General features: G+C 50.9%; 1 protein-coding gene across 1 annotated transcript; it reads left to right on the top strand.

Moving 5' to 3' along the window:
* The first annotated feature begins 693 nt into the window (after positions 1–693).
* Positions 694–15,063, top strand: PCDH12 (protocadherin 12). The gene is made up of 4 exons (XM_008691465.2): positions 694–4,917; positions 7,981–8,078; positions 9,995–10,146; positions 14,213–15,063. Exons 1-4 carry the CDS (start codon positions 2,038–2,040, stop codon positions 14,686–14,688), a joined length of 3,606 nt encoding a protein of 1,201 aa, XP_008689687.2. The 5' UTR covers positions 694–2,037; the 3' UTR covers positions 14,689–15,063.
* Positions 15,064–15,266: the final 203 nt, after the last annotated feature.

Here is a 15,266-nt window from a genome sequence, read left to right on the forward strand (position 1 = left end):
TGAATCCTGACCACAATCTCATGAGGTGGGTGATAGCCACACTTTACAGAGAAGGAAACTGAGGCCCAGGGGGGTTAAGTGACTTGTGCAATGTCTCCAAGCTTGTTGGTGTTCTGTCTCTAGAGCCACACTGTAAGAGGTGGCTCCATGGATTCAGGCCCTTGCTGTAGTTCGACAAGTGACAAGAACAGGAAACCTCCAGGAGTGGAACATGGAGTGAAGGACAGGGCGTGGGAAAGAAAAGATGAGGGGCGGGGAGGGGCACAGATGGCTTTAAGGCCAGGGAGCTCCCTCAGCTGCCCCTGTCCTAATGGCCACAGGCCTACAGGCCAACAGGCCCTGCTGGGGGTTCCCCATGTTCCAATGGGCACCTCCAGCCTCAAGGACTCAGTTGCCAACAGCCACCTAAAGGAAGCTGCCCTTAAATTCCCATGACTTCCAATGTTGTACAAACCTCTACACTCAGCCCGAGGCAGAGTATAAGACCAGGAGTGCGCTGGATGCAGCAAGTGAGGAGGGAAATGAGAAGCCACAAGCCACCTTAAATGCCACCCAAGTGATCCTGGGTCTCACCTCTGTGAGGAGGTGAATGAGGGGAGGGCACACCTGAAAACCTCCACATCCCTAGGAGTGTTGGGGATGGGGAGGCAGTACTGTTCATGGGACTCCATCGTAAACAGCAGTGGGGAGAAAAGAATCAGGGGAAGGGAAGGATAAGGAGAGGAAGGCGTGGGAGAGGGACAAGTATAAAAACCTCTGAGGCAGGGGAGCTGAAGGCTGGGGATTCCCCCAGATAGGGACTCAGGCTGGACCAGATGCAGAGAACAATGGGCCTCCAGGCCGGGGAGCAAGAAGGGAAGGGGGAGGGAAGCCACATGGTCAGGTCAGAGAGATCCCAGCGCTTCAGGAGCCAAGGCCATGGGCACCCTCATGGGTCTGTGTGGGCAGGGACTGCCCCGGGGCCAGTGCAAGAGCCAGAGCTACAAGACGAGACCAGCTATTCAGTTCTCAACACCCACCGCTCACAAAACGTCATTGCCTGTGCCTCTGAGCCAGGACCTGGCCCTTCATGCATCATTTCATTTGTCCTCACAATTTCCTGCTGTGAGAGCTACTATTCTTATCCCCATCCACACTCTAACGATGAAGAGGTGGAAGCCCAGAGAGGGTAAGTGACTCGTCCCACATGACCCAGCTGGTAAATTGCGGAGTCAAGATTTGAACCCAGGCAGTTTGGCTCTGATGGCCACTCTCTTAATCACAGCTGCTTCCTGAGAGACAAAAATGGATGATCAGGGCAGAGTCAGGACTTAGAGGTAGATCAGTATGGGGAAAAGACCGGAATGGGAGAGGAATAATGGGGATATGAGGGAAACAAAGACAGCCTCGGAAAGGAGAGACAGGGAGCATGACATGCCCAGGAGGGGTATCGGCGGCAGGCTCAGGCTCAGGCTCTCTGCCCACTTGCCTACACAGCGGATCCCTTTCCCTCAGGGCTGCCTTGCTTGGATAGCACCTTCCCCTCGGCCTGTCCCAGGAGCCCTGGCCCATCCTCCTCCGTGGCAGGCCCCTCGGGCTTCACGGGAAGCCCTCTTTCTCTAATTGGCATTGAAACTTACAGCCCTCCCTTTTCCTGTAGGTGGGGTTTCCATAGGAAAAAGCTGCTTCTCCATTTCCCCAGCCCAGCAACTGTTTGGAAGTCAGATCCCCACATCCTGCTTAACTGGGTCAAGTCCCTCTTGGACCGGCTCTTGTCCATCATTTACTGAAAGGGACCCACGGGTGCCCCTGTGCGGTGTGTCCTTTGGCAATTTCACTTCATCAGTGCTTGGACCTCTGAGATCTCTTCAGATGAAGATGGCCTTGCCTGGGAATCCTGCTACTTCCATCATCATCTAATTATGGGACGAGGCTGTGACAGCAGGTCTGGGGGCAGGAGAACGGGGCTAATCAAGCCCCTCAGCAAACACTGGAGGACTTGCCTCGCCTTTGAAGAACTGTAGTGCTTTCTGAGGCTGGCCCATTCTGGCGGTAAGCATGATGCGACTTCTGCCACTTCTGCTGGGGCTTTTGGGGTCAGGTGGCTACTTGTTCCTTCCAGGGCACAGTCAGGAAGTGGCCACTCTCACTGTGAAATACCAAGTGGCAGAAGAGGTGCCGTCTGGCACGGTGATAGGGAAGCTGTCCCGGGAACTGGGCTGGGAGGAGAGGCACGGGCAGACGAAGGCTGCCTTCCAGGTCCTGCAGCTGTCTCAGACTCTCCCCATCCAGGTGGATCCTGAGGACGGCCTGCTTAGCACAGGGAGGCGGCTGGACCGAGAACAGCTTTGCCGGCAGCAGGATCCCTGCCTAGTTTCCTTTGACGTGCTTGCCACGGGGGATTTGGCTCTGATCCACGTGGAGATCCAGGTGCTGGACATCAATGACCATGAGCCACAGTTCCCCAAAGGTGAGCAGGAGCTGGAAATCTCTGAGAGTGCCTCTCTGCGCACCCGGATCCCCCTGGACAGAGCCCTGGACCCAGACACTGGCCCCAACACCCTGCACTCTTACACGCTGTCTCCCAGCGAGCACTTTGCCCTGGATGTCATCGTGGGGCCCGATGAGACCAAACATGCAGAACTTGTGGTGGTGAAGGAGCTAGACCGGGAAATCCACTCATTTTTTGATCTGGTGCTAACTGCCTATGACAGTGGGAACCCCCCCAAGTCAGGCACGAGCTTGGTCAAGGTCAATGTCCTGGACTCCAATGACAATAGCCCTGTGTTTGCCGAGAGCTCACTGGCACTAGAAATCCAAGAAGATGCTGCTCCTGGTACCCTCCTCATAAACTTGACTGCCACGGACCCTGACCAAGGCCCCAATGGGGAGGTGGAATTCTTCCTCAGTAAGCATGTGCCTCCAGAGGTGCTGGACACCTTCAGTATCGATGCGAAGACGGGCCAGGTGATTCTGCGTCAACCCCTAGACTACGAAAAGAATCCTGCCTATGAGGTGGATGTCCAGGCAAGGGACCTAGGTCCCAATCCCATCCCAGCCCACTGCAAAGTACTCATCAAGGTTCTGGATGTCAATGACAATGCCCCGAGCATCCACATCACATGGGCCTCCCAGCCATCACTGGTGTCAGAAGCTCTTCCGAAGGATAGTTTCATTGCTCTCGTCATGGCAGATGACTTGGACTCAGGAAACAATGGTCTGGTCCACTGTTGGCTGAGCCAAGAACTGGGCCACTTCAGGCTGAAAAGGACCAACGGCAACACATACATGCTGCTAACCAACACCACACTGGACAGAGAGCAGTGGCCCAAATATACCCTCACTCTGCTGGCTCAAGACCAAGGACTCCAGCCATTATCGGCCAAGAAACAGCTCAGCATTCAGATCAGTGATGCCAACGACAACGCACCTGTGTTTGAGAGGAACAGGTATGAGGTCTCTACTCGGGAGAACAACCTACCTTCTCTTCACCTCATTACCGTCAAGGCTCATGATGCAGACTTGGGCATAAATGGAAAAATCTCATACCGTATCCAGGACTCCCCAATTTCTCACTTGGTAGCTATTGACTCAGACACAGGAGATGTCACTGCTCAGAGGTCACTAGACTATGAACAGATGGCCAGTTTTGAGTTCCGCGTGATTGCAGAGGACAGGGGCCAGCCCCAGCTTGCATCCAGCGTCTCTGTGTGGGTCAGCCTCTTGGATGTCAACGACAATGCCCCAGAGGTGATTCATCCTATACTCAGCGATGGAAAAGCCAGCCTCTCTGTGCTTGTAAATGCCTCCACAGGCCACCTTCTGGTGCCCATTGAAACTCCTAATGGCTTGGGTCCAGCGGGTGCTAACACACCACCACTGACAAGCCACGGTTCCCGGCCATTTCTTTTGGCCACCATCGTAGCAAGAGATGCAGACTCGGGGGCAAATGGAGAGCTCCTCTACAGCATTAGGCATGGGAATGAAGCCCATCTCTTCGTCCTCAGCCCCCACCTGGGGCAGTTGTTCATCAACATTACCAATGCCAGCAGCCTCATTGGGAGTGAGTGGGAGCTGGAGATCGTGGTAGAAGACGGTGGCAGCCCCTCCTTGCAGACCCAAGCACTGTTGAGGGTCTCGTTTGTCACCAGCGTGGATCACTTGAGGGACTTGGCCCGTGAGCCTGGGACCCTGAGCACATCGATGCTGACAGTGATTTGCCTGGTCGTACTGCTGGCCATCTTTGGGTTGATCTTGGCTCTGATCATGTCCATCTGCAGGACGGAGAAGAAAGACAACAGGGCCTACAACTGTCGGGAGGCTGAATCTACCTACCGCCACCAGCCCAAGAGGCCCCAGAAACACATTCAGAAGGCAGATATCCACCTTGTGCCTGTGCTCAGGGGCCAGGCGGATGAGCCTGGCGAAGTCGGGCAGCCCCACAAGGAAGCAGGCAAGGAAGGGATGATGGAAGCAGGCTGGGACCCCTGCCTGCAGGCCCCCTTTCACCTCACGCCTACACTGTATAGAACCCTGCGTAACCAAGGCAACCAGGGAGCACAGGCTGAGAGCCGTGAGGTGCTGCAAGACACTGTCAACCTCCTTTTCAACCATCCCAGGCAGAGGAACGCCTCCCGGGAGAACTTGAACCTTCCTGAGTCCCAGCCTGTGATGGGCCAGCCACGCTCAAGGCCCCCGAAGGTTATGGGCAGCCCCACAGGGAGGCTGCCAGGAGACCCAGGCAGTGAGGAGGCCCCACTGAGTCCACCGGCCTCCTCGGCAACTCTGAGGCGGCAGCCGAATCTCAACAGCAAAGTGACCCCCGAGAAAGAGTCGGGTCCCCGTCAGATCCTGCGGAGCCTGGTCCGGCTATCTGTGGCTGCTTTTGCGGAGCGGAACCCCGTAGAGGAGCTCACGATGGATTCTCCTCCTGTTCAGGTACCGGGGTGTGGGAGGCTCTCTCTGTGGTCACCCCTGGACCCACCATGTCAGACACCCCCATTACCCTTACAGTCATCACATTCATTCCTTAGGCTGTCCAGGGACTTTATGGTACGCTGGATGCAGTGGGGGAGGGCACAGCTCAGGGGTTAACAAAATCTAGCTGTGTGATCCTGGGCATCTTACTAACTGTCTCTGAGCCTTCATTTCCCTATCTATAAAATAGAGATGATGGTAAAAGCATGTGCCTTGCAGAGTTGTCCTGAGGATTTGATCAGTTAATTCCTATAAAGCACGTACTCAGTGTGCCTGGCACAAGAAGACACCCAGCAAAAGGCACGTTTAAGAATACAAGCTTTGGGACAAGGCTGCCTGGGTTCAAATTCTGACTCCACCTCTTCCTAGCTGTGAACCACAGGAATGTTCCTCAGCTTCTCTGTTGAAGATATCTATGTTAATAGCACCCATCTCCTAAATTTGCCTGAAGACGAAATGAGTGCACTTAAAGCCTAGAATAAGGTCCAGCACATAGTCGGCACTCAGCAAATGGTTACAGTGACTTCTGCAAAGCTCTTCGTCTCCCCCTGCCCTCTTCTCATCTGGGCAGCCTTCCTATGAAGCAGGCCAGCATGGGCATCATTGCCCCTGGGCTCGGGGGCTGCATTTGACTTGCCTGAGACTAAGTGTGTTGGCTAGACCTGCAGAACGGGGCAGTGGAAACAACCTCAGAACTTGGGAATCTGATCTGGGTTCAAATTTCAGCGTAGCCACTCAGTAGCTGGGCAACCTTAGGCAAGTCTGTCCAATATCAGAGCCTCATTTTCCTCAAATGGCAATTACGATGCCAAACTTACCCTGTGCTACCTCCCAGGGGTTGAGGATTAAATGGAATAATGAAAGACAAAGCATCTAGTGACCTAGCATTTACTAGACAAAAATGGGAAATCTTTTTCAGAGACGGTACCTGATCTCACACCCATATCCATTCCTCTACACTTCAGATAACTGTCCCTGTGCCAGGCTGCCCACTCCGGGCACATGTCTGTTTGGCCAGGCAGTCAACTCAGGTTTCCTGTGGAGCAAGGACACAGCTTCCTTCCCCCACATCCTCCCCAGGAAGCCACCTGGAGAGAGCCCCACTGCTGTCTTAGGAGTCTTGCCCTGAGCCCTATGTAGCCCCAGAGGTTGCCCAGAGCCATTCATTCGTTCGTTCGTTCGTTCATTCATTCATTCATTCATTCTTCAAATGCTTACTGAGTGAGCTTTAGGAGCCAGACATTGTGCTGTTTGTTGGTGAACAGAGACAGCTGAGAGCAGGAACTGGGGGTGAACTCACTGAGGTGATGGAAAGAAGAGTGCCCGGCTGGGATCAATGTGAGGGTAAGAGGCAACTTACCTAATGCTCATGTTTTTCCAGCAGCACAGTGCCACAGGGAGTCAGATCTGGGTTCAAATTCTAGCCCTGCCACTAACTGATGTGTAGTCCCTCTAAGCCTCACGTTCCACATCTGCAAAATGGGTATGATGGTAACTTTTCCCTAGGGTTATTAGAAGAATTAAATGAGATTATACACCACCCTACAGTTATTAAGTGCTTGTCAAAATATCTATTAATAAATGAATCATAGGGACACCTGGCTGGCTCAGTCAGTGGAGCACGTGACTCTTGATCTTGGGGTCATGGGTTTGAGTCTCACGGTGAGCACAGAGATTACATTAAAAAAAAAGTTTAAATAAATAAATTATATACTTTCACTCATTTAATCCTTATAACTACAACCACATGGACCTTGTTATTATTCCCTTTTTACTGCTAAGGAAACTGAGGCTCAAAATGCTTAGGTAATTTCTCGAAACCGTCCAGATGAAACTGGGGCAGGGGCAGATTTAGGATTTGAATTCGAGTCTGACTGATTCCACAGTCTGCATTCTAACCATGAAGCCACCGTGAATGGCAGCACTATGCTCAGGCTGTGGCACTCAGGGAGTGTTCCTGAACTATCTATCAGCTAACACTTGGAAGAGTGGCAGGTGCCTTAGGAGGGCTTCTGGACCTGAGTCAGGAAATGAGATGTGCCCTGAGGCAGGCAACTGGGCCCCAGCCCTCTTCCAACTGTCCTCTGAGGTTGGCACTTTCTAGCTGGAGCTGCCCAGAGAGGCTGAGTGGGCCTTCTCCAGGAAGACTGGGGGTAGGCCCAAGAGCCAGAGGCTAAGAATAACAACCCATAGTCCTTGCATTCTCTTTTAAATTCTCAAACCACTGGGTTAATTAATCCTGACCACCCTGTGAAGAAGGCTGGAAGGGTATTTCCAGCTCCAAATTAGAGATGAGGAAACTGAGGTCTGAGTATGTCTAAAAACCTGCCTGACATTACACAAACTAGAAATGACCTTGAACTAGAACTTGGCCTCCCAAGACTTGGTCTGTTGCCTTTGCCTTCACAAGGCCCTGCAGGGTGTCGCCCTGACATCTTGTCCAACCCCTGTCACATTCCCCAGCCTCTCTGAACCTCCACCATCTCCCGGACTTTCAGCCTGCAGTGCCTTCTGTTTTCATTCACACTCTTGTTGAATGAATGAAAGAATGAATAAATGAATGATTGAATGATACCATTTTGCTTTCTCCGCAGCAGAGTCTTGCATCTGGCCCCACCAAAATTGGCTGAGTGTTTGAGTACTGCTGAAGGTGGGGAAATAACTCCTTAAGATAATCCTTATCAAAGTAATAATGGATTTATGATCAGGAAATGCTTTTTTCAGCCCCATCCCACAGATTCCAGCAGGAGCAGGTCACTCGGAATGAGAACGAGGGGTGGGCCCAGGGGGTCCTTCTTCTCTCCCTCAGACACCCAGGTCCTGTGGTGACATGACAAAGCAAGGATCCTGCCTGCACAGGTCCCTGCCTCCGTCACTGTTCACCATCCCCCATCTGATCACACAAACATCTGAAGCTGGAGGAAAGACTATAAAAAGAAAGCGCCGGCATTGAGGGAAACATCCGGCAAGGAAGTGTGCTGGGTCGGAATTGTGTGGAGTCAACAGATTTTTCCTGTCTTGCAGCAAATCTCCCAGCTGCTGTCCTTGCTGCATCAGGGCCAATTCCAGCCCAAACCAAACCACCGGGGAAATAAGTACTTGGCCAAGCCCAGCGGCGGCAGGTAAGCAGCACATGGACCCACAGGCTTCTCAATCCCCCCACCGGCTTGCCTTCACCCCTGGAGCCTCTGTGATCTGAGGAAGAGTGAGCACATCCCAGACAGAGGCCCCCTGGGAGAGCAGCGGACAGCATCCATCCCCCCGTCCCAGGCAGCGTGGTCCTGGAGCAACTGTATTTATAGTATTTACAGGACCCAGAGTCTCTAAGGAAATGACTTCATCCCTGAGGCTCTATCTGTCCCCTGATTGCAGAGGTGCTAGGCTATGGGCTTTAAATGTGTAACTTTCAGCTTTCTTTGTCTTGACCCTTCAACATAATATGAAGGTTCCCTAGCTAAGGACATGAGTGTGTGGGTGTGTTCTTTTGGGCAGTCCTAGAATTAAAGAGAGCCCGAGAGGACATCTAACCTAACTCCTTTTCGTTACAGATGTAGAAACTGGGGCTCTAAGTAGTTTGATACAACCCAGCTATGTTCAACTTGAGCAAGCCAGGTAAATCCTTGGGGCCTCAGTTTCTCACCTGTAAAACAGAGGTCACCACACTTCCTTGCAGTGATGGGGTAAGGACTTAACGATCAGATGTATTTTAAGCCCACAGCCCAGTGACTGGCATATAGAAGGTGTATGACCGATGCTAAGCCCTTTCCTCCTAAAGTGACTTTGTTCAAGGTCACATAGCCAGTGAGTGTCAAAGCTGGGAGCAGCTCGGGGCACCTGACTCTAGGTTTGGTGCTCTTGCCTTGACAAGTCGTAGCTTCTTTTCGGCAAAGATGGTGGGAGTTAGCATAGAGCTGCAGTCAGTGCACACACTCATCAGCCCAGATTTGAATTTTTGCTCTGACACTTAATCCATGGACAAGGTGCATAATTTTCACAAGTCTTGGTTTTCTTATTTGGAAAATGGGAATGATAACAGGAGAACCCCTTACAGAGATGAAAAGTTTAAGGATAAGGTGCATATACCTTGCAAAGCATAAGGCCCGACTCAGAGTAACTAACTGCCTAATAAACGTTAGTTATTGTCATCATCACTTGCAAATTTGCCGCCTCCCTACTGATCCCTTCATGGCAGCAGAAATGGTCACAGAAAAAAAGCAGAAAGGACCCCAGACCTTAAAGCCCTTCTGGGAGCCTTCCCACCCACTGGAATGTGAGGCCAGACCTACCCCCCCACACACACTGAGGCAGTTCCAGGAACTGGCCTCCCCCAGGTGGCAGGCAGGGTCTGTGGGAGGGAGGGGCCAGGGTGGAGACAGCAGGAGTCAGGGAGAGTCTGAGTGGCTTTCTGATGCCTCACCCCAGCTGCATCCTCTTTCGCCCTGCTATGCTGGTCTGGGATTTGGCCTCAAATAGGGAGTAGGGAATATTCAGTCAGTTTGTCCACCAAGTATTTATGAAGCACCTACTATGTGCCAGGCCCTGTTTTGAGCACTGGTGACCGGGGAATGAGACAGACAAAAATTTCTGCTCTCACTGGAGCTCATACTCAGACGGACAGAGGTGGATGGATAGATGGATGGACAGATGACTGCATTGTCTCAGTCAAAGTTACTTACAGTCCGACTCTGGGCCAGGCAATGCAAAGGAATGGGAAGGACAATGGTGAATAATGGTATCAATGCAAACATTGTTTCTTCTATTTGCTGAGTGCTTGTGAGGTGCCAGATCCTAGCTTCTATACAGACACTGTCTCATTTCGCCTGAGACAAAAGACGGGTGTTATTGATTACCTCCATTTTACAGACGAGGCAACAGATGCAAATCAGGCAGGAGGCCTGGGACCGGTAACCCAGGCTGGTCCGAGTCTGAGGGCTGGGCTGCGTATCCACCTCCTCGTGTGGACGGATGAATGCTGGCAGGAGTAGATGAATCAGTGTGTGAACTTCCTCACTGGTGAACCGGCTGGCTTCCTTTGCAGGAGCACCATCCCAGACCCCGATGGCCCAGGTGCCAGGGCTGGTGGCCAGGCAGAACCAGACCAGGAGGAAGGGTGCTCGGATCCTGAGGAGGACCTGTCTGTGAAGCAGCTGCTAGAAGAAGAGCTGTCAAGCCTGTTGGACCCACACACAGGTAAGGACTCCTCAGGATCTCGCTGAGCCTGCTTCTGCCCCCCGCGGTCCCCTCGCATCTCCAGGCGTCAGACTTCTCCACAAGAGAACACAGACATTTTGTTTCTGGGCAGGAATATCAGCAACTTTTTACTTTCCCTAATGCTTCAGACAGTCTTCATTTGTTTAAAGACCAGATTCTACTTCGATGATTCATTTAAAAAATCCTAAGAATAGTAAATGAGCTCTTGGTGTGTGCCAGGTACTAGGAAGCATCTTATACACATTAGCTCAGTTAAGCTTTCAGACTGTCTTTGGAGGTAGATGTTAGGAGCTCCAATTTAGAGAGAAGCAAACTGAGGCTCAGAGAAGTACCACAGCCTGTCCAGAGTCACTCAGCTCATCAGTGACTGAATGCCTGCCTGCCATCAGGAGACCTCCCCTTAATTCCTAAAAAGCTCGTTTGTGTTTCTTTCTTTCTTTTTTTTTTTTTTTTAAGATTTTATCCATTTATTTGACAGAGAGAGAGCACAAGCAGGGGGAGGGGGAGAAGCAGACTCCCCACTGAGCAGGGAGCCTGATGTGGGACTGGATCCCAGGACTCTGGGATCATGACCTGAGCTGAAGGCAGACACTTAACCGTCTGAGCCACCCAGGCGCCCCCCCCACCCCCGTTTGTGTTTCTTTGGTGGGTTTAAATACCCTTCTATCCTGAGAACTGAATCAACTCTTCAATGTGTTAACATTTCTAACTGAAACCAAAATAATATTTTCTAGAGAAACAATTCGTTTTGACAATAAGTACGTAATCTGGACTTTAATTCAAGAACGTGCTAGCTGGGGCACCTGGGTGGCTCAGTCAGTTAAGCATCTGACTTTGGCTCAGGTCATGATCTCAGGATCCTGGGATCAATCCTGGCCCTCCCCCCACCTCTGCCTTCAGCGGAGGGTCTGCTTGTGCCTCTGCCCCTCCCCCCACTTGTGCTCCCTCTCTCTGTTTCTCAAATAAATAAATAAAATCTCTTTAAGAAGTAAAATAAAATAATAAAATAAAATTTAAAAAATTAAAAAAGAATGTGCTAGGTGGACACTGGTCAGCCTACTTTAGGTCACACACCATACCTCTGTCCATCCCTACACTGTTGTTTTCTGATTCTGTAGTTTAAAAATCTGTTTCTCAACTAGCCATATCCTATGTGCTCCATCTGGCTGCAAACACACTGAAAGTATGGCAGGGACTTCCTTTTCCTTGGTTAAAAAAACATAGCTAACATTTATTGAGAGCTTTCTATGTGCTAGTCCCTGTTCTATGTTCCTCATGAGAAAATCTTATGAGATAGGAATTATTCATTATCACCATTTCATAAAGGAAAAAAACGGAGGGGCAAGGTTGTTTAATAATTTTCCCAAGGTTGTGCAGAAAGTGGTTACTAACATTGGCAATGTGGCTCTAAATTAAAAGTAAGTAAAATTAAATCTAATTAAAATTAAGTCAAATGAAAAATTCAGTTCCTCAGTTATACCAGCCACATTTTAAGCACTCAGTAGCCACATACGGTTAGTGGATATTGCTTTGGACAGCACATATACAGAAAGTTTTGTAGGACAGTATTGTCTAGAATCTGCAACTGTAAGGCCAATACAGTAGCACACATATGAAAATGGCTAGTCACAATCAAGATGTGATAGATGGGGGCCCCTGCCCAGCTTAGTGGCCATTGCACACAACCCCTGATCTCAGGGTCATGAGTTCAAGCTGCACGTTGGGCATAGAGATTACTTTTAAAAGAAAAAAAAAAAAATCTTGAAAAAAAAATCATCTTCAAGCCCCATGTTGGGCATAGAGCTTACTTAATAAAAATAAAATAAAAAGCATAAAAAAGTGTAACTTATTATTTAAAACAAAGATGTGATAAACATATAAAACACACTTCAGATTTTGAAGACTTCAGGTGAAAAAAGAATGTAAAATATCTCATTAATTTGAAAAATATTCATATTCAGGTGAAATGATATTAAGTTTAAAAATGTTTTACAAACTGATTTCACCTTTTCTTTTTACTTTTTTAACATGCCTCCTAGAAGATTTAAAATGACCTCTATGGCTCACATTAGATCTGTACCAGCCAACTCTGGGCTGGAACCTGTGTGCTCAGCTCCCACATGGTCCTGCTTCTTCACAGCACAGATGGCATGGAGGATGCTGGCGGATGATGAGGGCAGCAGAGATAGAAAAGCCTGTGCTGCTCACAGGGCAGAGGGCTATTGGTAAGCTTGCTGACCCCAGGGGTCATGGCTGCATCCATCTGATGATGTGATGAGGACAACATTTTAACGGTTGCATGAGCTCAGGGAATGCTCACAGCAACCTGACAAGATGAGTACTACTATTTCACCACTTTATGAGAGACAAAGGAGGCACAGAGAGGTTAAGCAATTTTCCCAAGGTCACACTGCTCATAAATGGCAAAGGTGGGAAATCAAGCCCAGATGAGCCCAGCGTCCACCTGCCTTCGGGTAGACTTACCAACGCTTTTCAGCCATTCTCACACACTCCAGCAATTTTCTCATTCCAAGCTTCATAAGCTCTCTGACCCTGGTACAAAGGCCTGATTCTGTAACCAAAAGAGTTTCAACCTTATTGCCCCCAGAATCTCAGGGAACTAAGGTTTACATTCTCCCAAATGCCCAGGGTTAATATTTATGTTCACTGAGTCATTCAAGAAATGCTCACTAAGTCCCAGGCGTGGGCTGGACCAGGTGGGAAGAGGCCTGCCCTGCCTCACAGCTTCACCCTGACAAGGCAAGACGGAGACTCATTTATCAATATAAACAGCCATTAGCTGTATTTTGGAATAACTGTTCCAAATTACAAAAATAATATTTGGTTAAGGTAGAAAAATGTAGGTAAACGAAGAGAGAATAAATCACTTCTGTCCAGGGGTAATTCAGTTAACATTTTGACATAGTCTTGTATTACATGCAGATTTTAAAGCAGCTCACCTTAGGCAAACATTAAACACATGCTAAAGTGGATGTTGTACCTTTTTTTTTTTCTTAAATGTAGAGTTTCTTAACCATGAGACTTAGCCTTGCTCTCTTTGGCTTGGCCTCTACCATCCGGCCTAGGGCTAGTTTTTTGAGATAGCATTTTTGTTGAAGAGATGGGGGAAAGGAAAAGTGTGATGGTGGCATTAGAGATCTAGGGGACAGTTTTTCATTGCTCCGTCCCCTTCCTGGGGCAGTGCTTAGGCAGACAGCCCCTTCCGAGTCTGCCTCTAGGCCTGGGTTTCCTGCAGCTTGAGAAGCGAAGGTTGGGGAGTTTAGGGCATGGTGACAGCACCGACATTCCTAGGCCTGGGGAAGCCGGAGGCCGCAGGTGTGCACCCGGAGCTCCCTGGAGGAAATGGAGGGAAGCTACGCAGAGAGTGGGGAGGAGGGTACAGGGATATGGGGCTAGAAAGTCATTAGATTTGGGGTCAAATCTGGGCTTGGTTGCCTAGCAGATGGGTGATTCAACTTCTTGGAACTTTGTTTCCTCATCCGTAAAATGGAATAGCGCTCTTTACTTCAAAGGTTTGTGCTGAGGTTAAATGAGAGAATCACATCAATTGCTTGGCGTGGAAGCACTTAATAAATGGTCACTATTACTATGAATAGAAACAGATGGCAGCACCAAGCCAGGAACCCCAGCCTCGGCTAGGAAAAGGGATGTCCCCCCATCCGCAGCTACAAGTGCCCTGAGGGAGTGAAAATCCTGGCTGTACCGCAGTGGGTAGAAGACATCTACCCTGAAACACGGCCGGATCGGGAATTTCTTTCAGAAAGGGCCAATTTCTAATTCTAGGCGTCCTTCCTCCTCGCGCCTCCTCCCCACTCAGATCCTGTGGGTACTTCAGTCGGCAGCCTTCCTGCTCAACGAGCTTCCCTGTCAGGGCCTCTTCCTTCCCGTCCCCCTCTGGCCTCCCCTCTGTCCCCCGCCATTTTCCTTCCCTCCTTTGTCCGGAGCCCTTGCCCACAGCCCCACCCCCGGCTGCCCGGCCCTGCCCTGGGCCCGGGTCTCACTGGCTCCCCTCCTCCCCGTGCAGGCCTGGCCCTGGACCGGCTGAGCGCCCCCGACCCGGCCTGGATGGCGAGGCTCTCTTTGCCCCTCACCACCAACTACCGCGACAACGTGTTCTCACCAGACACTCCGGCCGTAGAGGAGCCGAGGACCTTCCAGACGTTCGGCAAGGCGCCGGGGCCTGAGCTGAGCCTGACAGGCACGCGGCTGGCCAGCACCTTCCTCTCGGAGATGAGCTCGCTGTTGGAAATGCTGCTGGAGCAGCGCTCCGACGTGCCCGTGGAGGCCGCCTCCGAGGTCCTGCGGCGGCTTTCTGTCTGCGGGAGGACCCTCAGTCTGGACCTGGCCACCAGCGGGGCCGCGGGCACGGAAGGACAGGGGGGTCCGGGTGGAAGGAAGGGGGCCGAGGACAGGACTGGCAGCAGCAGCAGCAGCATTGGCAGGGGCCTGTGGATCCAGGAACCAGGGGCCCTGGGAGACGTCAGGGAGCCCAGGCCCTGAGGATCCTGGGACAGGAGCTGCTTTCTAAAATCTTTGAACTCACGGTCCAGAGGTGGCCCAAGAACTTTAGGGTGACCGATGGTGCCCCACAGAGGAGGCAGGGGCCCCACGACTAATAGCTGGCTGATTAAAGCAGCCCCTTGTTAGGGGCTGGCTCTGCCTGTGAATTTATTGGAGGACGGAGACATTTGTGGCTGAAATGAGTGTTTGCTGGCAAAACACGTGTAGAGCACAGAGGGTCAGTCCTCCTGTGGAACAGATGCCCAGGCGTGACCTAAGCAAGAAAGGAAGGCCTCATTGCATACTTGAGGGTGGGGGCTGGATCCTGGGGTGCCAGGCAAAGCTCTCTGACCTACTAATAAAGGAAAAGCACTGGCTCATTCTCCTGTGTGCACCTGTCAAGAGGGGGAGGGAAGAAACACAGAGTGAGGGTTCCTGGTCGCCCATTCCCTGGCAGGAGGGTATGCTGGACCTGGACAGGAGTAGGGCACATGGGTACACAGTGGTCAGTACACAGTGATGAACATATGGACTCTTGACCCCACTTCTCTATTGCTACATTATCAAATAATCTGCTT

Source organism: Ursus maritimus, unplaced genomic scaffold (genome assembly GCF_017311325.1).
Source record: "Ursus maritimus isolate PB19 unplaced genomic scaffold, ASM1731132v1 scaffold_5, whole genome shotgun sequence".
Taxonomy (NCBI): Eukaryota; Metazoa; Chordata; class Mammalia; order Carnivora; family Ursidae; genus Ursus; species Ursus maritimus.